Below are 23,870 nucleotides of genomic sequence, written 5' to 3'. Positions count from 1 at the left end.
ATGAAAGCATGGATCCGACCTACTTGTATCAGTGGTTCAGGCTTCTGGTGGTGGTGTAATGGTGTGGGGGATATTGAATTGGCACACTTTGGGCTCCCTAATATTAACTGAGCATCATTTAGATGCCACAGCCTACCTGAGTATTGTTGCTGACCATGTCAATCCTTTTACGACCACAGACATCAGTGTACCACAAAGCTCCAGTGATCTTAAACTGGTTTATTGAGCGTGACACTGAGTTCACTGTGCTCAAATGGTTTCCAGTCACCAGACCTCAATCCAGTAGAGCATCTTTGGGATGTGGTGGAACCAGATAGTCACATCATGTATATGAACCAAAATCTCTGAGGAATGTTTCCAGTATCGTGCTGAATCTGTGCCATGAAGAATTATGCAGTTCTGAAGGCAAAACGAGGGTCAGGTTACTAGTGCACTAGAAACATGTTCATGCAGTAAAGTGTCTGTTTAGTGTATGATATCAGCTGAAGTTAAATGTGAAGAAGAAACTTTCATAAAACCGACGACATATTTTAGTACCAGCTTTTATTACCCCATACTTTGCACAATACAAACAAACACACATCTAGTGTAATATAGGGTAGATGTGTCATACTCTACAAGAGCATTACTTCATGAACATCATGTAAATATATATTTTTTTCCTCTTACACTCCATCGCCCACAGCAATACGAAAAGTACATGGATAGAGATTCCACACAAAAATATTCTATGCGATTTTGAAGGGGAAGTAGGGAAATCACTGTAAATCATTATTCATGTCATTTAATAGGCAAGAGCAGAAAAGTAAAAGCTCCGGGTTTTCACGCATTGGGAAAAAAAAACAAAAAAAAGAAACACTGTAGGTATTTGGTGTGAAATACTATTAAATGCTTAGGTAACAAATCAGATGAACCGCAACAGATCAATAAACTTTTTTCTGTGGCTTGGATTTGCTTGAAACTGCATGTAACTCAAAAGCGATGCCAAGTTCACTAGAAAACGGGGCTGCTGAGATTAAGACTAATCAGCAGGATATCAGTAATCACCTGATGCATGAATGCCAAATATTTTAACCTATGATCACACAATAATAAGACTGCAAAGCTTCCGGCAGACAAAAACGTATCTGTCAAATTCAGCAAACAGACAAGGCCTCTTCAAACTGGGACGTGTTGGTAATTGCATAGAGCACAGAGGGAAGTCTGCTAGCTACTGTAAGTGAGCTCTGAATTGAGACACGGAAAAAGAAAGCTCGGCCATCACTACTACATTTGTGTGTGTGTGTGTGTGTGCTTCCAGCTCCTACTCTTTACTAAAGCCGATTACTAGTGAAAATGCCAGACAAAGCGTGAATAACAGTTTCCTTGTGGAAGAGCTTTTTTTCTGTCTCTCTTGTCTTACAGCAAAAGATCAGATGGTTTCGTATCCAAACCACAGTCGTAAATCTTGGTCCCACTTTATACCCGCAAACATCTGTTAAACCAGCTGTCCGGGGTGGAGCTCACTCATTAGGCTCATATCTGAAACAGAGAGCAAAATCTGAAATTAGTCAAACATGAACAAGAGAAGGAAAATCTCACAATTAGCTTATTAGTATTATATATTATGACTACACTGGGATGCCGTATGATTTTATTTTCAAGGGTGCTGATTCATTTTTACCTACTAGATTTGGATAATCTCACAATCATAGACTCACCTCTGCAATCGTTTCCTAATCTCTTTGATCTGCTCGTTCTTCTTGGTTAGAATCTCCTTCATGTTGCGGTAGGCCGCAGTTTGCTGGAACTTCTTCTCCAGCTCCTGCACGCAACACACACACACACACAAACGCACACACACACACATTCAAACGTGAGAAAAACAGCACAGATTGCTCAGTGCACCTGACCAACTGACCCAATGGCATCAGGCGGCGAGTACAACATTCAATTGCATGACCTTTTGCTTAGAAACTCATGACAGGAAAGTGAACATGAAAAAACGTTTGCTTCCGCAGTGCCACTTGCAAAATAGGAACTGGCTGATGAAGAGCAAGGAGAGATTCGTAAACAGCAAGAAAGGCCTTTTGCGTGTCATGTTCGCAGACTTCATGACACCCTCATTGTCTCACAACTTCAATAATAACTGGGTAGAACAGCAACAACAACACTTGACATTTTGTGGGTGTTAACTATATGTTTGCTCGTTACTTTCAATTCCTGGAAGAGACCAAAGTTGCTCACTTTCTCTGCCAAGGCCAGCTGCTCTTGCACTCGCAGAAGCTCATGTTTGGAAGAGATCAGGTTGTCCTGCAAATCTTTCTGGGTTGCCACGTTGGCGCTGAGAGACCTTTCGTAGTCCTCTTTCAGAGCTGCCACTGTGTCCTCTAGACTGTTGATTTCCTTGGATTGAGCAGCCACCTTAAAGGGAATGGCAACACCGTTACCTCACCTTTTTTTGAATGAGTTGTGACATCAAGACTAAAAAAAATCTATTTCTAACGACGACAAAATACACACTTTGACCATGTGGATACATACCATTTAGGTCCAAGTTGGCAGATAAAAGCAAATGGCAGAAAACATTTATATGAAAACGAAAAACTGTAAAGTTAAACAAACGAAAGTAGCGAAATGGAACGCAAACCGAGACCCAAAAAAAAGAAAAAGTGAGAAGATGACACTTGCTGACTGAAAGCCACTTTTGGAAACGTACCTGCTGTTCCCCTTGCACTCTCTGAAGGTCTTTCAGAGCTCTCTCTGCCCTGGATTTCTCATCTAGTGCACTCATGGCCTAAACAATCAAGCAGGAAGAGAATTAACAACACAACTATCGCTATCAAGCAGGAGTAAGATAGCACGTTGTTTAAATTGTTATTTGTGTACCTGGGATTCTAAAGTCCGGAGCCTCGCTCTCAGTTTGTCATTTTCCTGTTGTAGTCTCACTATCTCCTGAAGAAGTATTAAAGATACAGTAGCTGTGGTTTACTATGTAAACATGCGGACAATCCAACATCCCAGTGAATCTATGGAAGCAATCCATATAATGTACCACATTTCTTTACCTTGTTGAGAAGTTCAGACACTCCACTTTCATTCAGAGGGGCCAACTTGGGTTTGCTTGTTTCTTTGTTTATCTGGGGGATATTTTTAAATAACAAAGATTAGATGGTCAATTGTTCTTTATCTAACTGGTATGTAACTGTAAAACAAAACAAAAAAAAAAATCAACACCATTTAGGCAAGTCATTCACTTTCCCATAAATGTGATCATTTCGTCAGAGTCATGAAAGAGCAGTTCATTTTGTTTGTCATAAAACGGTATGTGATAAAACCACTTGTCAACCTCAGTGATGTGTGAGTAAGTAACCACCAGGCTACTATAGACAGGTACAGAAAACTATTTAAAATGCACAGAAGCAGCTGCACGCCTCTCTAGTTACTAACTGTGGGTACAAATACGCTAGGGACACATGATCAATGACGAATATCTCAGCGGTAATGTTTGAAGCTCTCACACGTGCCAAAACTGCACCTTATGCTCACCTTATCGGTGGTTTTAAAGTCAGTCTTCTCAAATTCAGCCACTTGCTCCAACAGCTCCCTGTACGGGTCAGACGATAACAAAGCATTAGACGATAGAAGTAACATTTATTTATATAGTGCTTTCCACAGACCTAACAGTCACAAAGTGCTGAACAACAGTGAAGACATGATATTGCATAATAAGACCGAAAATGAAAAATATTACATGCAGAGAAAAATTATGACAGTTTATTTATTATGACAAATGTAGGGTTACTGTAAACAGCACTTAGATGCTACACTGGGTGCACTGATATGACAATCTGTGTGATCTCCTCACATCAGCTAACTTGTCACCACAATGTCGATGTTTATGTTTTTGAACATTACAGCGATCTACCATCTAAATGTTTGGCAGGGAAACTTAACACCCTATCTCTTGGTGGCAGTTTAGCACTCATGTTTTAAGATGCACGCTTGTGGTGAGCAGATCAGGCTTCTGAAAAGCTGTAATGTGGTTTTAAATAGCAGATGAAGACACGTAGCCTGTGATATGGGGCGTATTCCTAGCTTTAGACACCGTATAAGTCACGTACAGCTGAGCCCTGTGAAAAAAAGGCTTTGGAGGTTATTCATCCACCCACTGTTCGCATATTACAAAACTACTTTTCCAAAGAACACACACAGTGTGTTAACAAGGTGAAAGGTGAGAAGAGGTCACATTCATTTATGAAGTTCATCAGAGTGTCACAGAAAACAGGCGGTGCGTTTATACTTGTGTATGAGCCATGGGGCGCTGCACTGAGCAACCTGGACCCCGGGTCTGGGTCATTAGGTCATCGTAAGTAGGACATTTGGACAGCAAGCTGATGTTATCTGACTGAGATAAAGAAAAAAAGTTGCCTTCATATCCTCACTCGTGAAAAAAAGGACCGGTCGACGTGCGGTTTGGGCTTAAGCGTGACCATGAAATTTGAATTTTAAATCAAAAGCTTGCTCATTTCAGAAGTGAAGCCTACAACCTGTGGCACTGTCAGTTTTTGCTATCTGAACTTTTTGTTTGTTTTTTATTTTTTGGAGAGGGATGGAGTGAGGGATGATGGGTGAGGGTTGGGGCCTCTACGGAGGCTCGCAAGGGACATTGGACAAAAAAAAATGAAAATGAACTTTTGCAAGATTCGCAAAAGGCTTTGCGAGATCCCGAGTTACATTTGTGGTATCTCACAAAAGTAACTCGGGATCTCCCTCGAGAGCAGACATGGAGGAGGATTTAGAGCGTTTCCTGCGGTCAAGAGAGGTCCCACAAGAGGACATCATGCACATGCAACAAGACAAAAGTTACGGAGCCCCGCGGCTCCATACCATTGTGCACCCTTCATATACCCAATTCTGTTGCTCTGAGATATAGGCATACTTGAGCCAGAAAGCCCTGATACCTTTGTGCCAAAGAGTGCAATATTCTGACAACGGTTCACATGTGATGTAGCTTTGTTTCTGGTATCACATGTGCACGCCCTCATTTCTCCATGTTTGGGCTTGTAATATGAAAAAAAACATTCTCTGAAGAACATCTGGCACACTTGTTAAAGAAGAACACAAGAATTATCTTTCAGGTTTAATTAATACATATGTTATTGTAAGCAAATGGCTTTGTGCCACTTGCTAATGATTATTACTGTCAATAAATATTAGCGTTGTAATTTTTGTGAAATTAAAGTAGCAGACTTAAGTAATTCAAATCTTTTGCAAATAGTTTCACAGTTTTAAAAAAAAAACACTACAAATATATCTGTATTTGTTTCTGATACTAAACATATCCAGAAATAGCCTTGAAAAAATGTTCAAATGTTAAAAGGCCTAACGGTCTCCTCTGCAAATTATAAAAAAAAGGTCATGCACTTTTCTGAGGTTGCACGTTTCCATTATGCTTTTTAATATTACTTTTAATGCTAAGGCTTATCTAAATTCACAGCTCAGTTTACCCACACTGCATAGTGCGTGTGCATGTTGTGGTTTTCAGGCTAACTGAACATCCCTGCCAAAAAAAAAAAAAAGTGAGAAACAAGCGTAATGGAAAAAAAGGGTTAAACTGACAGCGAGGGCTGGCAGTGACCTTTTTACCTGGCATGTAACATGTACACGATCTAAATCTGAGCAGCACTGCAGAGGAAGTGGTCTATGATACAGTGTGGTGGAACCTTTCTCTTTAACATGAAGCTTACTTTTTACATTGCTGTGACATGACCCCTATCACATCATTTTAACTACCTCCTGTCTATGTAAAAAGGCCTAACTGCTGAGAGGCTTGTTCAGATAAGCCAACCATTCAGCACGCAATGATAAATAATCCCACAATAAACATAATAAAAATGTAGACATTAAAAATGTCACAAAGACTATTCTTCCTTTTTTTTAAAGGCATCTTTTTTAGGCATCTTTCCATTGATGCCTAAAAAAAATGCCATGATCAGGAAGGTTGGCACTGTGAACTACTCTGCTGCCCCCACAGTTAGTGTATGAGAGGAGGGTGTTGAACAAAGACCTCAGAATAATGAATAACATTTCACATCCCCTGCACAACCTAGTGGTCAGACAGAAGAGTGCTTTCAAGTAGGTTTATATCTGGGACTCTCCACCATTTGACCGTAGAACTGAAGCAGCTTCTCGGATGAGAGGTGAAACGTCTTCAAGTAACTTAAAGAAGTCCAGACACTTTTCTTTGCAAGCTCCTTTGACTTCAAGTAGGAGGCTCTTTCAGCTTCAGTGTAACAAATTTTGGCCCACTGTTCTTTGCAGAATTACTTTAGTTCATCCAAACTGGAGAGTTTACCAGCATGGATGACGTGTTTAAAGTCATGCAAAAGCATTTCAGTTTGATTTAAGTCCAAACGCTGACTTGGCCAATCCAAGTCATGGTGTTTGGGATCACTGTCCTGTCGCATAACTTAAATGTGCTTAAGATTCAGGGCATGAACTGACGGCCAGATATTCTTCTTGAGGATTTTCTGGTAGACGACAGAATTCCATCAATTACAGCAAGTCATGCAGGTCCTGAAGCAGCAAAGCAGCTCCAGACCACCACCACTAACATTTTTGACTGTTTGCACAGGTATGATGCTCTTTTTATGAAATGCTGTGTTACTTTTATGCCACACATAACGGCACTCAAACCTGCCAAAAAGTTCAGTTTTTGTCTAATCAGTCCACAGAATGTTGTCATAAATCATCAAGATGATTTTGGTAAATGTAGGACAAAGCCTTTGTGTTTTTTTTTTGTTTGGGGGGGGGGGGCAGCAGTGGTTTTCACCTCGGAACTCTCCCATGGATGCCATTTTTGCCCAGCATCTTTCTTATTGTTTAGTAATGAACACTGACCCTAACTGAGGCAAGTAAGACCTGCAGTACATTTTGTAATTATCCAGGTTATCTTTGTCTAGTATTACAATTTGTTTGATGATCTGAAACATATAAAAAAAAATCAGGAAGGGGGGCAAATATTTTCTCACAGCACTGTATGTCCGTTTGTCTATATATATCTGATAAGCAATTTCTAGATAGACCACCTGTTTTCCAGCTCCGAGATATCACTCTGTAGTCGTAGGTAAAACTTTTCCGCCTGGGAGAAAAGCTGCCTAAGCAGCAGCACATTGGTGTGGGCTGTGTTGATGAGCTCCATCTCCACCTCCCCACGCACCACCGCCTGCAGCTCGTCCAGCATCTCCTTCACCTCGTCCACTGTGAAGGTTTCCTCCACAAGCCTTCACAAAAATGCACGTAAATTGAAAATGTTTCAGGTACATCTGAACCGAAAAGCACTTCTAATTTCATTTTCCCTGCATATCTACTTTATATAGACAACTGAACGGAAGTAACGTGAGAAAAGAGAAGAAATGACCAGTCACCTGCTATCTTTGAGCTCCTCGAAGCATGAGTCGATAGTTTTGAGCCTTAGAACTCTCTTTGAACGTGCAAATCGCATATAATTGATGATTTCATTCTGATGGTGTTCATTAAATCCAAATTCAGCCTACACGAAGATAAGAGAATTTTGATTTTAAGCAAAGATCGGCACACAGAATAAAAAATGAACACAAATAAGGTGTACATAAACAAGCAGATAATTAGCTAACTTGAAGAGGATTTTCTCTTGCTAATATGCAGCAGGGCCTTTTCACATGGGCTTGCACATCCAGCGTACTATTTATGTATATAAAGGGTTGCTCGCTAACATTAGCGGTTCACTCGTCTTTTGATTCAGCTTTAGAGCACAGGGCTAGGCGTCTAGCATGCTAAACTCCTAAAAGCGAACAGGTGGCCTGTACAGCAAATCATTTCAGCTACTTACCATGATGGCTGTGCAGCTAACGTTAACGTAACTAAGTTAGCTAGCTTGAAGACTGAGCTGCTCCAAAAGAGGGAAAAAATGGGTTTTTCTGGCTATAATTTAGATCATTCAGTGAGCAGACTGAAAACCAGCGGTGAAATGCTGGAATCGAGTGTTGTTGAAAATCTCTTATAATTACATTCGACGAGGCTAAACAAAGGTTATATGACAGCTATAAGACTATCAAGCAGATTTGCTAGCCTCCTAGCAGCTAGTGTTTGCATTGAGAATGCCTTGGTAACGGAAAAGAGCGTCATCACCTTGGTTACCAGAGGTGCATTCAATGGCGCTACGTAAAGATTTGAAACAAAAAGTGAATCCCAAAACAACATTAACTGCCTCATCTTAACAACATTTCATATACACACGTGTGTGATATTCACTATAAGATTTTTTTTAAACTGATTTTAATTTAAGGGTAGTTGTTTAGTCTTGTTGTTGTTCTACGTTAATTCGATCTCAACATAGAACACGCTATCTGCCTTTAACTGCCTCAAAAGTAGTCGGTAATCAAGTCATTCAGTTGTCTGCTTCGCAGTTCAGTGTTTTGACAAGATTCATCCCAGTCAAAATTTCAGCCCCACTAAAGAACTAGCCCATTTGTGAAAGCCTATAAACACATGAGAAGCAGAGTTTTGGTGTGTGTTCCATATACATATATACCCAGTCTACATTCAATTAATGCATGTATACTGTGTCTTAATGTCTGTCTTGGACACACATACACATAATGCAGCTCTTATTTTTGGTGCTACTGAATCTAGAGCAGTATTTAGATATCGAACATCTCCCGATCAGGATGATTTTCTAAATGGATGACTATTGGCGATCATATGACTATTCAGTTTCACCATTTTTTTGGCATCCACATTTCTACCCTTTCTAGTTGCAGATGGGTTTGCACTGAATGTGACTGATGGTCAGTCATAAACTCATTATAAGACTGAATTGACAGCGCTACTGTAGCACACCTGATTGAGCACCGGTGTGCTTAGAGTCCTCATTGCAGGGGTCTGAATCTGATCCAGGCCATTCCCTGTGTCATTCCCCTTCACTCTCTCCCTGCCTTGCTGTCTATTGGCTGCACTGTGCTATAAAGGGGAGAGAATGGATTTATGTTCTGACAACTCTTCCCCTTCATCTTTCAAATCTTCTCTCTCATTGAGATTCTCTGAGTAGAGATTCTCACCATCTTGCTACTTGTTGTGTCTCATCACTGATTTGCAGCTGTGAGAAAATATAGGGTGATTCCCAGAAAACAGAGGATAAAATGTGTGGGACTGTGGGAACAGACAGATGTATGTCATAGAAATGTTGCAATAGTGAAGCCTTATGCGGGAATAAAGAGAGAGAGAATAAAAGCAGACCATGTAAGAGGAGGACAGTGTGAAGAGACACAGCACCTTCACACTTTTATGAGCCAAACACTACATATGTAGTGTAAAAATCTTTGGAGGTGTTGCACTGAGAACTGAAAATGTTTTACTAATAGAAAATTAGCCAGGAAAGCAAGTAAGAGTTTGAAATACTAATTAATCATTTCGATCATTACATGCAATTTGTTTTTTCCTCTCATTTCGTCTCAACTTTATTTTTCCGTCTCTTGTCTTGTGATTGCAAAAAGCCTAAATTGTCTTCTTCTGGTTTTTTTTCCTTTAGGGATCACCACACCGCATTACCTGCCTCCATCTCCACTTATTCCTAGCACACATCCATTAATCCTCTATGTGGACTTCCCGGCAGCTCCATCTTCAACACCCTTTCCCTAGTATATCCACAACCCCTCCTCTGCACATGCCCTAACCATCTGAGCCTTTCTTCTCTAACTTTGTCTCCAAAGCACTCAGCCTGAGCTGTCCCTGTGATGTACTCATTTTGCCCAGTGAAAATCTTAACATCTTCAATTCTGTCACCTCCAGTTTGGCCTCCTGCCTTTATATCCAAATCACACATAATATCAAGTCTCACTACCAAAGTATTTATTATGCAGCAAGTACCTGCCTGAGCTCATTCATTGCACAGTATACAGCAGTAGGTGGCACCATCTGGCTAGAAAAAAAAGTATGACAGGAGCACAAACCACAAACACAGGAACCCTGTCCAGTCTAACCCAGAGGGTTGTAACAACAAAGCCAAACTCTCAGCTATACATTTTGTAAAGACCATAAAGTTCTAAATATCAAATTTTAATATTTTCAGCAACAGATTGCAATGCTTTTAATTTCTCATTTACTAGACAGTTAGTCTTTTTGTAGTCTTTCAGATTCTGTTGATCGTCTGGTCTGTTTCTCCATCAGTCAAATGCAGTGGACATCATCTGAGCCAAATAAAAGCTTCACTGATTGGCACTGTCTTCTCATCCTCAAGAACTTCACCCTCCATTTGACTCCATGGAAAAAGACGGAAATGTTTTTTTCTCCCCCTCATGTCTCTCTAGCTCTAATTAAATTAGACTAACAGGCAGCGCATGGTTAGTCACCTAATCAGATGGCTTATAACGTGACTGCTGCTCTGCTCAAGTTTAGTTTGCAACATCTGTCAGTAACAGTCAGTAACAAGGCAAAGATGTTTCCTCTTTACCTGCAGTCACGGTGAGTTACTTAAAAATTCAGACAGGGGTTGAAAAACAGTAAAGTTACACGCGAGAGTAACTTTTTAAAGAGTAACAAATTGTTACTTTTTCTTAGAGGCCTTTATGATGGTCCTGTTATACATCTCAGTTGTTTCTTTGTAGGCTGTTCACAGTTTAACATTGTATTCAGGTAGTTTACTTTGATGGGCAGCTGAAATATGAACAATGTGTCAAAAAGAAATGTAATATTATACGAATGTGAGTCATTTCAAGACCAAATGCATGGAAAGTGAATGGAAAGAGAAAAAAATGAATATGAATGCAAAAAAAGTAATGAAATATAATGAGCAATAAAATACATAAAATGATGTAAAAATAACACAGTGCAGTAAGCAGTGTGTAGATTCATGTTAGGATTACTGGGGAAGGATGAAAAATACTGTTTTCTACGTGTTTATTTAAAGTTGTTTGAGTGTGCCTGACATATCTGTGTCCTTTATTATGCTCTGGAACTTCTCTGTCTAGTGTTTTTAAGTGGAGATCCTCATTTAATGTTTCTTCTACTTTAGGAACAGGCTTAACCCATGTGCGGGAAACTGGCTGTATGAATACTATGCCTGAGCAAAAGGAATTGCTGCATTGATGGGAAAGTGTCCCTAGGGGGCAGAATAGTTGTATTTATCCCAGGAGTTGCGTTTTATTGAACAGGCTACTGTTCAGAAATATGTTCTTTCCAGCTATTTCCCCTCTCTTTCTGCAAATTTTTTTTTGTAAGATTAAGAGGTAAATAGTAAAATATAAAGGAATCAGCGAGGTTTAATCTGCTGTCCAGTTTACCAAGCATCCCTTCGACTATCGCTATATTTTCGTCATACATAACTTTGATGAAAAATAAGCAGACACTTTTAGTCATGAAGGTTATTTGGAGTAATAATTATACAACAGGCTACTTGCAAGTAGAGGAGCTGTACTCCGTTTTCATTCCCTGATCGTGCATAATTTTGCAAACTACTTATTCTTATTTATACCTCTTTACTTGAATTTTTTAATAGTACCTTCACTTCTTTACGTGTGTAATCTGTATGTGCTCGACTATTTGGTGAAAAGGGAAATGTAAGTATTATGTCTGTGGTCGCATATTCGGTCATTTCTTCTCTAAAAGAAACTAGAGATTTCCAGTAATAAACCCCTTCCGCAGTATATGGCATCGCTGAACTGTTCCGAGGTCAGTTTCGAAGGTATGTACCAATTGAAAAATAGAATGATTCGACGTAATAACCGATCTGGTATCAGGTATCTTCACAATGTTGGTTCCTGACAAACCAATCAGCTGACAGCCGCATGACAGGCAGGCCTCACGCTTGCGCAGTAGCACACTTTTGGTATGAGGAATATGGCAGCGTCCTGAGTCCAGTTGGGGGGAATACGGCGTAACTGAGCACCTTCAGCATCACACTGGGAAAACTGAGACGCACCGGGCACAGTCAGAGGAGGGTGGGGGGCTGAGGGACGGCTACGAATAACACCCGTTAGCGATTTTACAGGTAAACGCGGCCGTTAGCGCCTGCCACTGTCTGCTTCTCCAATGTTTGCTTGATTGAACCCTGTCGCTAATGCGACTAGCTAGTTCGTCCGTAAAACCTGAGTGATGTGCTAGTTAGCCGTTAGCTGGTGGCTAACCCAAGCACTGGCCTGCCACAGCCCCTTTTTCTGCATTTGTCAAACAGACGCTGATAACAAAGTATATCGGCTGGTCACTGTAGTTAAGCGGAACAGCAAGTGTCGACGTCGCAAAACTATGCCGCCGTGCTTAGCCTGACAGTGAACCGCGTAGGCCTGCTGAAATGAACCAGTCTGGCTAACTGCTTGGTAACGTTAATGCTGTTTGTCATGGATTTACTTGACAGATCAGCAGCCAGCGCACAACCTGCACACAATTTAAGAATTGCTGTTTGCCATTTCAGCCTATTTCGTGTAACTGTTAGTTTTATATTTCTAGTTAGCTGTTTTTTAAAAAAGAGAGAAGAAATGATAGTTTTCGAGAAGATATTTGCATAAAATCCTTGCAGATCCACAGAAGATAATGCAAACTAAGTTCCCGTCTCGGTTTAGAGATTGTTTCATATAGTTGGCTAATGTCGGTGTGTGTTGCAATATATCTGCAGGGCACAAAAAACCCAAAACAGGTGAAAATAAGATTATCAAGCTCATATTATGTGTTTGGCCTGGCCTGGCCTAGATATAAGATTTTATATGGTTCTGAAGGTCTGCATCCTTCATGTGTTTCCCTACTCGAGCATTGCGCCTTTTAATTTACATGAGCTTCACTAATATCATTGCAGAGAAGAGAATTTAAACTAAAGGTATTTAAAAAACCTGTTAGAGCCATATAGTGATGTCATAGCACATGATATTTTGACCCTTGCACCCACTCTGATGCTAAAGTTTGTCAGCCATCTGCTTTCCAAAGGAAACAGGTGACCTAGCCTTGTAAACTAAATAGTATTTTTATAGTATGTAGAGTACTGAGAGTTACCTGATCAAATTGTTGTGATGGATACAACCTGTGGCTGCAGTCTAGTTGGGTAGTTCCTTGTGAGTAACATGGTATTAGATAAAGATATTTGGTAAAAAGGACACCCCAGTATCCTCTGTGGGATTGCGGAAATTGTCACAGACATCCACATAACAAGACCTTTGATTATTAAAAACTGTATTTGTTAAAGGAAAAGTTGTGAAAATCTGTTTGGATCAAGTTGTCATGTTGATTATGTGCTTTGCTTGCAGTGTGCTGGGTTCGCCTATCTCATATTTCTTTTTTCTGTTTTGTTAAAATGTGTTTGAGGATAGACCAGGAATAATTTGCTGTTGATAAGGGCAAAAAGGGACAGATGGGTACAGGGAGGGGTAAATCACATGACCCAGCACTGGAATCTGCCTTGTTTTTTTTCTTTTCCACAGTCGTAGCAGCACACTCATCCCAGTAATGTAATAAAACTGCTCTGCTCTGTGCTGCAGCAAAGCACAGTCTATGCAGTCCCTCATGCTAACATCTGCCTGTATGAGATTATACAGTTACATGACGGTATATTCGGAGGGAAATAAATTATTTCTTTATTCTTCCTGAAACAGCGATGTCAAACCTTTAAAACTTTGGAAGCTCCTCATCCTGTGTTGCCATACTTAAAATTTGCCTAATATTGTGTCTGGTCCTCGGTAAAAAACAAGAAACTGTGATAAATGCATAGATGAATAATTTTGCTGCTCCCTGCTTTATTTGCACTCCGATCTGGAGAGGAAGGAAAACTGGAGTCAGATTTTTTTTTCCAGGATCCTGGCAGAATGCTGACACAGGTTCCCCTTGTCACATTGCAGTCGCTTACAATTTACTGCACTAAGGATAGCAGAGGCAGTTTTTCCCACCTTTTCTCTACTGTGTTCTGGTGACTGGTTTATCGTTAACTGTCCGCTACTTAAAGTAATGTTCTGTTTTGTTTTTATTGTCAGCTGGAAAAGCAAACCTGTTAATCCTTGTGCACCTGTCCTAGTCTGGAAGTAAAATTACAGTGATTTATTTTTCCTTCCCATTGTAAATTCAAATTGGGAGCCTGGCCAAACCCTAAGACACCATCTAACTTCTGTATATTTACGTAGCCTCAATTATCCATGCTGGCTTCATGCCAGACTTTATTGACACATTCTCAGTTCGTGAACTGCTGTATTGTTTTTGCACCTATGGTTATCAGCATGGAATGGAGACATTTGCTTCCCCTTTGTTTATGCTGAGCAAGCTGTAATATCCCAGTTGGTTCCTTGGGGGTGTCACTTTTCAAAGCGAGTCTGCAAGAATGCAACTATAAAGGATAGAGGTAGAGCATGAAGAGACAGGGTTGTCCCTGCTGTAGCTTATAACAGTGAAGAATGACTCAGTCATGGACTCCCAGCTGCAGAAGACTCTTCCCTGTTAATGGATAATCACTGTTTGCACTGTATTAGTTCGGTATCTGGTGGAAATCTCAGTCAAAATATGTTCAGAGACTGTGTGACATGTGTGTCACGGTATACTGGAATGTGTGTTATGTAAACATGGTATGGTTGTGAATTACAAAAGTCTGGGTTAAGGATTTTGGTAACAGCTGATATGACAACTGGAAATATAATACTTACCCTAAAGAAATGCCTAAACGAACATCTTTAAAACATGTTTTTTCTTGACCTTTGTATTTGTTGAAGGTGAAAAACTTGCTTTTTAAAAAATTCCTGTCATGGTAACTTTCCTTCTGTGTTTTAGGTCCTGTGAAAAGATGAATGTCGTCAAAGAAAACAGAGACCTGGCCTGTTTCTATACTACCAAACACTCCTGGAGGGGAAAGTAAGAATGCAACTTTTGTTTTGTTTTTCTTTTTTTAGACTCACAAATAGTATTTCAGTGTCTTCGGTATATTTTGTTTCAGATGTTATGCGTATAATTTCACAAAACAGTGGATCTAAAGCGGAAATGTCCCCAAATTATCACTTAGATCTTTCTTTATTTTTGGCTTCTTTATCTTGGGAAAATATAGGGGGTCATGCATGAAAAGCTGCTTTACTAAATGATAGAGCTAGTGTTCTTTTTCTGTCAAACATTGTAGGTGGTAATGAGTGCCTATCAGGAGATTAAACAACAGTAAACACTGTATTATAGCTTGGCTGGGACAAGACATCAAACATGTTTGTTATGTCAAGAGCCTATTGGACTGGGGAAACATGCCTTCTTTCATGTTTACTGCCTACCTTATAAAAATTATAAGCTAATGTGTTTTATGTGTGTAGAAAAGTTAAGATACCCAACTGATTTTTATCCTAACTATGCCTTTAGGAAGTAACTGAGCCACTGTATGTTAATGCATTTTTAAAAGGAGATTAAAAACGGTTATGATGTAATACAATACAATGAAGCCAACGTACTTATCTGTGAACATGTATCTGATTAGCCCCCAAAGTCCATCATACACCGATTTATGGGACATTATACAGCATTTAAGTTGTGTCAGTGTGCAAATTGAACCCTTAAACCGGCAAATGTGTAAAACTAGTAGCTGCCCTGTACTTGGAAGCCCTCAAAGCTAATAGAAAGGACAAGTCCTAGTTTGAGCAGTCAGGAGGTGGGATCACATTACCAATACTTGCTTTCTAAATGCCTTTGTCCCATTAAGGCCTGCTATTGACCTGGGAAACTTAAGCAGGGCTGCAAAGCATTAGCCATCGTCAGAGGTTCATCCACTAATGCTTCTTGAAGTGTCCGGCAGAAACGCGCGTTGATGTACGATGACCCCTACAGTGAACACATCCAGTGGCTCTTTTATGCTCTATGAGGAATCTTGTTGGTGTGGGAAGCATAAGTGAATATCCTATGATTGAGCATTTCTATCCTCATAGTCTCTTCACATCCTTTTGGGAATGGTTTTCTGAGCAGGGAAAATTTGAATCGTATGTAATGGCCTTTTCATTCATCCCATGTTAGCTGAACATCTATGGGAGACTTGGGACGAATATGTTTGCTAGTGCTCTACACTGCCATCACAAGAAAGCCAGAGCTCATTTTCCCAGATATGATTTAAACTCAATCCTAGACCAGAGGTCAGCAGCTCTTCTTCTAATAGAAGAATCTGTTAGAAGAGGCTTTTTTAAAAAAAAAAAGAAAACATTGACCAGAAAATTATTTGTGACTAGCCTGTTATGATTATTTGGTACTTTTCATCGCAGCTATGAAATCATAGAAATTTAATAAAATAAGATGTTTACTTTTCTTATGAAACAATTTTGAAGTTGTGGTAAAAAATAAATATGATCATGTTTGGGATTATTTTGAAATGGAGTAACTGTGAAGTTAGGCAGGGCATTTCATGCAACATGAATGAAATGTATTTGTACTACTGCAATTTGACAGTAAATGCAACATATAGTAGCCAAGTGGCTTTAAAACAAAAAATAAAAATAAAAGATGTTTTAGATTTCATATAATTTTGTCAAGCTGCAACTAAAGCATACCAGTGAGCCATAAGCATTGTTGGTTTAAAAAATCTGTTTACATGTTCTTAAGTATTTTTTTTCCTGATTTCACCCTTCTTATGCCTGAGCAACACGAGGATCCAATTTAAGGTCCTTTTAGTGGTTTATCGGACTTGCAAGGCTCACGTCATGACCCTCCTGACCCAAGTTAAATGCAGGTCATTAGGTCAATGCTTTAGTGAACAGGAATTTCTATCCTTATAGTCTCTTCCCATCCATACGGGAATGGTTTTCTGAGCAGGAAAAGTATGTGAATCACATGTAATGGCCTTTGTAAACATAAATTGTTGCCATCAACATTTGAAGGTCACTTTACTGACTCACTGAGGAGAGTGACAGAAAGTGACAGAAAGTTAAGAGTAGGGCGGCAGAGAATTATGCGAGTGGGTGATCACAGAGAAATGAAAATGAAACTTGAGCTGGTGCTTGTGTAACCCATTTCTGTGCCTCAGACAGAAAACGTAGACAACCTGAGATTGAGTTGAGCAGTCTCTCTGGTGCAAGTCAAACGCAGTTTAGAGGATCTGCCACACAGGGCTTTGATAGATCAGCAGAGAGAAAGATTCTCATTAGGGTGCAGGTTTTCATCTTGCTTTATACCAGCTTTATTGTGGGTGGCTTTTGTCTTTAGTGGGTAGTGAGAAATATCTTATACCATTTGGTTTTAACCAACCAATTAAGCACTTTTTTGCCACACCACGAAGCATGCCAAGGAATGATGTTCTTGGTTTTATTTAATTATGCAATTGCAATACCCGCAGTAAGAGGAAGCTGTTTCAGGTTGCCACAGGAGTGCCTTAGAGTCACACTCTAATGTGTGATAGAAACAGACTTTGTGACATGTCATGTGACATTGCCAGTTGCCTTACAGAAGGAATAAAAGGACAAATTGTCAGTTAATCAGTTTGTTTTTGCCAAAACATCACAGTTAAGGAAAAAAATAAAATTAAAAAAAGATTTAATAAAGAAGATATGTGAGTTGTTGCATTTATCCATTTTCAAATGAAACCCTTTTCTCAGAACTTTAATTATTTCTTATAACTTTTGGTTGGTTTTCTATTTTTTGTTTAACTTTTTTTTTTCTTACACTTTACTAAATCATCTCCATCAACCCCTTTTTTAACAGCACTGTGCTACAAACTGACTTCCTATAGGCAAAGCTTGCAGAAATAGAGACTTAAGGAAAGTATAAATAAATGGCTCAAATTGTCTGTAAGAGAGCCTTCATGCACTTTACCAATTACAGTAGGACAGCCCTTATGTTTTATTTATAGAACTGCAGTAAATCTACAGCGTAGGCTATGGCTTAGCTGTGTACCATATGCTGTACCTGATGTGTACCTTCCCAGAAATGTAACTGTACATCCCAGTGATGCAGACCTCCACTGTGATTGGTCTGTTTGGTAGTAAACACAGTTTATTGATTAGCACAAAGATGATTTCGCAGTGAAACAAAATGTATTAAGCTATTACTGTATCTGTCTTCCTCAACTTCCTCGACTTCCTCAAATGGAATACTTTGTATTCTGCCAGTGTAGACAGATGGAAGTTTTCCTCATAATAGCTCTAACAGTCCATATACGCAGGGCCGGTTGTTCAGAGTCTCTCCTTCCTCCATTTCAGTAAAAGTAACTGTTCAAGAGTTTCTCAAAGTTCAGTGTGAATGGCTCAGTTTCGCTTGTGATGGCAGAGCGATACAAGCACACTAGCATAAATGTCGCTCATTACTTAAGGGATTCAACACAGTACTATAAATCAGGCATTCGCTTTCCAGTGTGGACACAGGGATTGGGCCAGAGACAATATTTGTGGTCTTTTCTGCAGGGATGGTGGTGGGAAAAATTAAAAAAAAAAGAAAAGGTTTTGTTTCTGTATTTTTGCCCGCTTCCTTTTTTACACATTTCAGATTCAGTTTCAGATTTACTAACAGTGATGAAAATCTCGTAGACTTGAGTTCACTCACTGTTGCTGTAGAGTTTTCCACTGAAATATGCTTGTGAACATGATTTAGTCAAATCTTGTGACTAGTTTTAGAGAGTATTAGATTAAGATGTTTCCCTGACTTTTTACACAAATTGATTTTCTTTTATAGCTTGCTTTATATTTGCAAGTGTAGCACCTCTATTCAGTCTTTTGAAAAACTAGGCTCACCCTTACGGCTTCCACAGGAATTAAAATTTTAAATGTCATCCAGGAGCTGTGTGAGCACCGTTTTGACAGTGTTATCATTTTGGTGTGTGTTAATACAGTGCCACAATCTCTGTTTTTTGTTATTCAGTTTAAAGCAGTCATTTTCTTATTGCTAGTACAGCTATGCATCTTTTTCACCGTTAAAATTCTGTGTTTATACTTGGGGTCTTGTCATTGCCTCCCTTCATAGTATTATAGTTTTGGAGCGCACTCTATTCACTGCTTTCTGCATCTCTGTTATCCAGTGTTTATGTTGAGTCTTGTACGAAAGATTATTTTTTGTTGCCCTACTAACAACTCTTAAGCTCAGATGTCTTCGTGAGAAATGGAGCACGTTTTAAGGAGAGACGGTTGAGAAGTGTTCAGTCACATACGGTACAGGAAGTTGCCTAATGGGAAGATTATGAAACCTTAGTAATGGAGAGAGGAGAATGGTGATTATATCTGTGGTGTAAACTGTACCTGTTTTTGCTTCTATTACCATGATGGATGGCTAAACACATGATTGTTCCAGGTCTTGGCCAGTTGATTTTCATACCTTTGTATGAATGTAAATCTGAAATTCAACAGCATATGTTTAAAATGTTTTTAAAGGATTCTTGCAAAAGTGCTTTAAAGGTTGTTTAATATAATAGGAATAATCATTCTCATAATCTCTGCATAGTACTGCATAATAATCATTCTAATAATCTGCTCTCCTAAATTGATCTGAGTTGTGCTTCATCTTACATTGTGTATTCATTTCTTCCTGTTATTGTGTGCTTCATCCTGAAAGTCAGTTCTTGTTAAGTCTTTATTGTTTCATTTAAGATAATGGCATTGACGTTTACTTGGTTTACTATGCCGTTTCTCGTTTTAATGCTGCTGGCCTCTGTGAGCTACCAAACAAATTTCGTTGTATAACTACAATGACAATAAAGTTCTTTAAGTTTAAGTTTATTTATTAGCAGCTACATTCTACTATTCAACACAGGTTCAATTTAAAGACATGAATTAATTGTTAAATCAGAAAATTAGGCATAAATTTGGCTTTTTTTTTTTTTTTCCTCCACGTGTATACCAGATAGAGAAGACTGGATATTGCCTTTGTACCAAGATTGTTTGGTTTTTTTTGTTGTTTTTTTTTTAGTCTATCAGCCCACAGAGAATTAATAATTAACGAAGTTTGTGCTGACATCCAATTCAAGCCATTTGGCACCAAGGTCAAGACATGTAGAGAGCCAGAACCCTGAGATCAGGGCAGACTCATGGTTTTAGACTTCATTCCTTAAAATAACATAATGATGCAAAAGAGGCAGTGGTGTCAAGAGAGATGAAGCAATTTATATAGTTTTCTAAGGGTGAAGCTTCCCAAGAAGGACATGACATTGGTATATAAAGGAGAAGGGGTGGGACAGCCTGAGGGATGAGCCTGAGCCTAATGGCATTGCCTAAAGCAACTGCCTGTCAACTTGTGTTAGTCATTTCATTCATACAGAATTGCAAATGGATTATGTAAAAGTAACCACTAATATTAACTTCCTCTTACTCGGCTTTCTCATTGGACTAGCTCATGTTAACGGGACCTAATGAGGATGTACAAAAAGGAAAGGAACTAAGTCAGCATGTTCAGTCTGCACACTGTACTGTGTACTGTGCAAATATCTTGAGCTACCACTCTTGTCTTTACATTTTGGTTCAAAGAAACCAGACTTTTTGTAATTTTCCTGTAAAAATTTGATGAAACTGAAAAAAAATGAGCAAAGACCGTTGAGCCATTATATATTTAGTGAAGCCTAATCAAAGATGCAGAAATGCTCTCAGGTACCTGTCAAGAAGCAGTTTGTAAGGTACAAAAATGATGAGTAAAGGCTAATATATTCCAGATTACACAAGAGCTGGACTTAAAATCAGTGACAACAAATCTTGTGAAGTGATGAATACAAATTTGAAGTTTTTGACTCAAATCCTTGCATATATGTACATAGGAGGTCAGAGGAGCAGTAAGACAGTGAGTATGTGCAGCCATGGGTAAAACACAGTGTTTGGGAAATTATTAAACGCACAGGTATTCCTACTTTTGGGAAGAATGTCGTGGTTGCCGGACGCTCCAAGAACGTGGGCATGCCCATCGCCATGTTGCTGCACACAGACGGCCGTCACGAGAGGCCCGGAGGTGACGCTACAGTCACAATTTCTCACCGGTAAAACACAGTGATGAAAATGGAACAAGGGCAGCCAACATCCAAAGAAGAACTTTGAATGTCCTTCAAGAAACACAGAGAACTATTAAAAGAAAACTTGTTTAAGAGCGTTCAAGCTGGGTTGAAGAATCAAGGTGCTTGTTCCAAATATGGACTTTAAAGGTCATTAGAATTGTACAAACTCTGTTTTTTTGTTTTTTTTCTTATGTTGTGTATTTCCATGTATGTGTGCAGGTTTAAATTAGTCTCTTCACCCATTTCCTGTGTTAAAAGCAAAATATGCAGGAATAAGGGTAGCTCAAGACTTATGGAAAGCACATCGATACCAGGTACAATTTATATGTAAACACACTGTGTTTGCACTCTTTCTCTTAATAAACACAGCATAAATAACTTAATTTAAAAATGAAAATGTATGAATTGGGCAAAAACAGCTGAAAATGTTGCTGTTGCCAAAAAACTCCAACCAAGCACATATTGATCTGCCACATTTGACATGTGCACACTGTCAGCGTAACATACTAGAATACTGAGAAATCATAATTCAGCACTTCCTTCCTGTTATGTTAGAAAGCACCACTCATAACTTCTCTTGAATTTGTGTTTTCATCACTATTTAACAATGAGTCATCACAGAATTGCTGAGATACAAAAGGTTGTAACCTTTTGTTGTAATATGTCAGATAATATTCTTAGAACAAAAGCGATTTCGGAGGACGTGCGCTTAGACGTGACATGCCCTATATCGAGCCCAATCCCCGCATCACAGATTTAAAGAGATTTATCTGGATTTTCCCTTAAAATTTAAATGCATTCTGTGTATTGCCTATGCGCAAACCTGCCCTAAAATTCAATGAATAACCAAAATTTGCCTCACTGTTTTGTATGGAACCTTGATGACTCACACAGACAAAAATCAAAACCCACTGAAGGCAGTGTGTAAATGTTTGGAAACTACACATTGTTCACGTTCACTGTCGTATAGGGCCAGTGAAGCTAGATACTGTTTGGAGTTAAGGTTTTCCTGTGACTCACAAAACACCTGAAAACAATGTTATGACTATAACTTCCGTTCCCTGAAGGAGTGGAATGAAGTGCAACCCAAATGGTATGGGAAATCATGCTGCTGTATCCTGTATTCCTATTTGGGGAAAAGGGGAACTGACCTAACCAACCTGAATATGGTTGATGCCGTTAGGTAACCCAGTCTTTATAAAGTTACTTTGGTTGAGTCGTCATTGGCTTACAGAGGGCCAAAAATAGAGCTTTTCATTTCACATTATTCTTACCCTCTCACATGTAACGGAGTGGGAATTTTAAGATAAGTTAATGTGGTTCTTTTCAAGGCTGTCAAGATTATCAGGATCTCGCATAATAATAAAAAACCACCACACTTTCGCCCTGTTCCCCACACTCTCAGCGAATATTATGTGACTGCCTGGGTTGGTGTAGGTGTTGCTTCGATGTGTGGTTGGTGATGGGTAGGCTATGTTTCTGACTCATTCCATCTCTGTGTTCCAGGTACAAGCGAGTCTTCTCAGTGGGGACACATGGCATTACCACTTACAACCCAACCACGCTAGAAGTAACAAATCAGGTCAGTATGAATGAGAACGCCTTCATGATGTATGAACCTCTTCTTCTACCTCCAGTGCCTCACAGATGCTTGTGGGATGTGCTGCTCTTGGCACTTTGTGGCCCACATTTTCTAAACGGTTTAGTATCACAGCTCTGAATATATTTTTCTGTGTTTATCGGTGCACAAAATTTGATCCTGCTGTACTGCTGCATCATTGCGTCTTATAAGACATTTATCTTTATGCTTCTTGTACATTTGGAAGCACTTGGAAACTTTTTAAATGTTTGAACTGGTCTTTTGATGCTTTAACATGTGTTTAATCCTGTATTTTCACTGTCTATGTCTGTAGTGGACTTATGGAGACATCTGCGGTATTGGCCCGGTAGGAAAAGGTCAGGGCACAGAGTTCAGCCTCACATTCCGTAAAGGCAGCGGCAAGAAGTCGGAAACGCTCAAGTTTTCAACAGAGCACCGGACAGAGCTGCTCACAGAAGCGCTGGTGAGGATAAACACATGGCTAGTACTATAGTACCACCATTGACTGAATAGACTTTACATCCTGACTGAGGTGTTTTGATGTAGCCTATTGTAGCTGTAGTGTCTTAACAAGGTCACTTAATGTGCAATGCACTTTTTTTTTTTTAAGAAATGCAACACTTGGAAGTCACAACGTTTGATGTGCTGTCAGTGTTGTGCAAAGATATGAATCATTGGAACTGTTGTTCTTGTAAAGAATTAAAGTCATTATGCTGAACTAAGCAGCAACAAGTATTTCCTATGGAAGGAGTTGTATTTTTCCATCGTTGAAGTTGTGTTTTACAATTATTAGTCATTAATGATTCAACAGTTAGCTGTGTAAGGTTGCACACTGTTGACTTCCTTATTATTCTTTTTTCACAGCGATTCAGAACAGAGTTTTCTGAGGGGAAGATAACTGGAAGGGTAAGTATTTATTTTTGTGCTTAAAAAAAAAAAGAGAAAGATCAAAATGAAAGTTTGAATATACATTTATATGTACAGAAGTACTGGGCCACCCACACGTCAAACCTACAGGAGCTTCTCAGCCACTGAAACACATGGCATGAAGCTCCTGGTGCACAATTTATGTGCTGATGTTAATGTCAGATGAGGTTTGGAACTCTGCAGTTTGCCAACAGAGCGTTGGCGACTTGCACACATCGTGTACCTCAGCACTCAGTGACCCTAATTTGTAACCTTGTGTGGTCTGCCACTTTGAGTTGTTGTGGTTCTTAAATGCCGCTAGTTTGCAATAATACCACTTACAGCTGATAATGAAATATCTAAGAAGGAAGAAATTTCACAAAATGACTTTGCAACGGTGGCATCCTGTAATTGTACCGTGTTCAAATTCAGTGAGCTCTTTGAAACAACCTATTGTTTCAC

At 39.3% G+C, this 23,870-nt stretch overlaps 2 protein-coding genes across 6 annotated transcripts in view; one reads left to right on the top strand and one right to left on the bottom strand.

The window, feature by feature from the left end:
- Nucleotides 1-526: 526 nt before the first annotated feature.
- On the bottom strand, nucleotides 527-8,119 carry lztfl1 (leucine zipper transcription factor-like 1). 2 transcript variants are annotated; one of them, XM_004551937.3, is made up of 10 exons: nucleotides 7,853-8,119; nucleotides 7,410-7,534; nucleotides 7,071-7,265; nucleotides 3,529-3,586; nucleotides 3,048-3,119; nucleotides 2,869-2,934; nucleotides 2,699-2,776; nucleotides 2,227-2,403; nucleotides 1,701-1,804; nucleotides 527-1,521 (listed from the first exon to the last, which is right to left on the bottom strand). In XM_004551937.3, the coding sequence occupies exons 1-10, from the start codon at nucleotides 7,853-7,855 to the stop codon at nucleotides 1,503-1,505; spliced, it is 897 nt and encodes a 298-aa protein (XP_004551994.1). In that variant the 5' UTR covers nucleotides 7,856-8,119; the 3' UTR covers nucleotides 527-1,502. The 2 variants fall into 2 exon arrangements, with proteins under 2 accessions (XP_004551994.1, XP_004551995.1); XM_004551938.3 differs by having other exon boundaries at nucleotides 2,227-2,385.
- Nucleotides 8,120-11,833: 3,714 nt separating this feature from the next.
- The window catches only part of dnajc13 (DnaJ heat shock protein family (Hsp40) member C13), a 31,502-nt gene continuing 19,465 nt past the window's right edge, over nucleotides 11,834-23,870 (top strand). For 3 of the 4 annotated variants that reach the window (XM_076888251.1, XM_076888249.1, XM_076888248.1), the window contains exons 1-5: nucleotides 11,835-12,007; nucleotides 14,755-14,835; nucleotides 22,409-22,484; nucleotides 22,816-22,965; nucleotides 23,367-23,408. In XM_076888251.1, coding sequence (XP_076744366.1) covers nucleotides 14,768-14,835; nucleotides 22,409-22,484; nucleotides 22,816-22,965; nucleotides 23,367-23,408 — 336 coding nt within the window. In that variant the 5' untranslated portion in view covers nucleotides 11,835-12,007; nucleotides 14,755-14,767. Of the gene's footprint in view, nucleotides 12,008-14,754; nucleotides 14,836-22,408; nucleotides 22,485-22,815; nucleotides 22,966-23,366; nucleotides 23,409-23,870 lie in introns of all 4 variants that reach the window. The other variant, XM_076888252.1, reaches the window with a different exon arrangement.

This window comes from Maylandia zebra, linkage group LG9 (genome assembly GCF_041146795.1).
Source record: "Maylandia zebra isolate NMK-2024a linkage group LG9, Mzebra_GT3a, whole genome shotgun sequence".
In the NCBI taxonomy this organism is placed as follows: Eukaryota; Metazoa; Chordata; class Actinopteri; order Cichliformes; family Cichlidae; genus Maylandia; species Maylandia zebra.
This window is presented reverse-complemented; position numbering and strand designations above follow the sequence as displayed.